At 48.7% G+C, this 2,006-nt stretch overlaps 1 protein-coding gene across 1 annotated transcript in view; it reads left to right on the top strand.

Annotated features, from left to right (window-relative positions):
- Positions 1–2,006, top strand: part of PCNT (pericentrin) — a 126,854-nt gene that overhangs the window by 107,467 nt on the left and 17,381 nt on the right. The window contains exon 38 of the mRNA XM_023739100.1: positions 686–859. Coding sequence (XP_023594868.1) covers positions 686–859 — 174 coding nt within the window. The remainder of the gene's footprint in view (positions 1–685; positions 860–2,006) is intronic.

Genomic DNA, 2,006 nt, shown 5'->3' with positions numbered 1-2,006 from the left:
CTGCTCCTCTCCTTGCTGCCCCGATTCCCCGGCCCTCGTCCTTCCTGCCCCACGTCCACCCTACCCCTCTTCTCCCACCCCATACCCCTGCTCCTCTCCTTGCTGCTCCAAGTCCCTGGCCGTCGTCCCTCCTGCCCCACGTCCTCCCGCCCCGTTCCCCCTGCTCTGCATCCTCCTGCCCCGTATCTGAGGCTCTCTGACCTCAGCCACTGCCCCCAGGTCCCTGTGCCTGGCCCCACGCCCTCTCCAGTCTTGCCACACCCTTTCTGTGGACAGAACGTTGATCTGCTCATGGAAATAGCAAACTTGCTTTAAGGGACTTGTATGGTCTGTCCCCACGTCATGAACAAGGGATGTTCTTTGGTCACCCCTTGGGCGGGACTTGTTACAGCACCATTACAGCAGCCTGAACAGGGCTGGGCTTGTGCCAGGCCCACTCTGTCACACAGCCAGTTTAGTGCCAAGCCCCTCTTGTAGGGCCCTGAGAAGAAGCGTGGTGGGATGACTTTGACTGTCTCTGTACCCTAGGAGCGTAGCGCCGCTCAGCTGCACGTGCTTCCCCCAACACTAAAGGCTTTAAGATGATAACCCCTGAAAATCACCACCACCAACACAAACTCAGAAACAAGGTGCATGCTTTTAACAAAAAGTACTTATAAGCTTTTGTTGTTTTCTTTTTATCAAGAAAAATACAGCAGCACAGCTACAAACCCAGCTTGTGGATGTCTTGCTAAAAGACAATGACTCCCTCACAAAAGTGCTCAGCACGGTGACCCAAGAGAAAGCGGAGCTGTGCAAGGCTGTGTCCAAGCTTGAAAAGACCCTGAAGCACCATCTGCACAAAGGCTGCACCCTGAGCGTACGTACTGTTACCTTTGCCTTTCAGTGGGTACGTCTAGGTGCCGGCCTCAAACCTTCACGCTTGAAATGAGCTTCCCGGGGCAAGAAGCTGGGCTTTCTACATGCACGCGTGTGCGCGCGCGCACACACACACACGCAGTCTCACACTCACACATGCTCACACATTCACGCTCACACGCTCGCACACACTGTCTCATACATGCTCACACATTCACGCTCACACACTCACACTCAGTCTCACATGCTGACACAGTCATGCTCACACTCATGCATGCACACATTCACACACTGTCACACATGCATACGTTCACACATACTGTTTCACATTCACAATACTATCTCACGCTCACACGCTCAAGCACGCACACACATTCACACACACTGCCACACATGCATACACATATTCACAGTTTCACATTCACAATACTGTCTCACACATGCTGACACGTTCATGCACACACATTCACATACACTGTCATACACATACTGTCACATACATGCTCACACACACTCATGCACACACATTCACACACACTGTCACACACACTGTCACACACACGGTCATGCATGCACACACTCATGCTGACATGCTCGCACACACACACACATTCACACAGTCACACGCTCACATACTGTCTCACACACTGTCATACAGTCACACACACTGTCTCACACATACACAGATACTGACACATGCACTCATACTGTCACACACACACTGTAACACACACTCACACATACTGTCACATAAACACACATACTGTCTCACACACATATTGTCACACTCATACTGTCACACACACTCATACTGTCTCCCACATACTAACACGCTCACACATACTGTCTCACACACATACATGCACTCGCTGGCTCACACATGCTCACACACTCGCACACACAACATATGCACACACATTCACATACTGTCTTACACACACACACACAGAGATTTGCACTGTTACGTATGTGATCTTGTCCTGTAGATCATGTTTGATAGATATTTATAAAAGAAAATTTTGACTAAGAATATAGTGATCTGATCAAATCAGTTTTGTTTTTATCTAATTAAAGTGATTTATAAATTTTCCTGATTATGTGGTTTAATAGACTTTTTTCTGGAATGCCTAATTTTTTTCTTCTTTAAT

This window comes from Trichechus manatus, unplaced genomic scaffold (genome assembly GCF_000243295.1).
Source record: "Trichechus manatus latirostris isolate Lorelei unplaced genomic scaffold, TriManLat1.0 scaffold00128, whole genome shotgun sequence".
NCBI lineage: Eukaryota > Metazoa > Chordata > Mammalia > Sirenia > Trichechidae > Trichechus > Trichechus manatus.
Note: the sequence above shows the minus strand (reverse complement) of the source record. Positions and strands in the feature narration are given on the sequence as shown.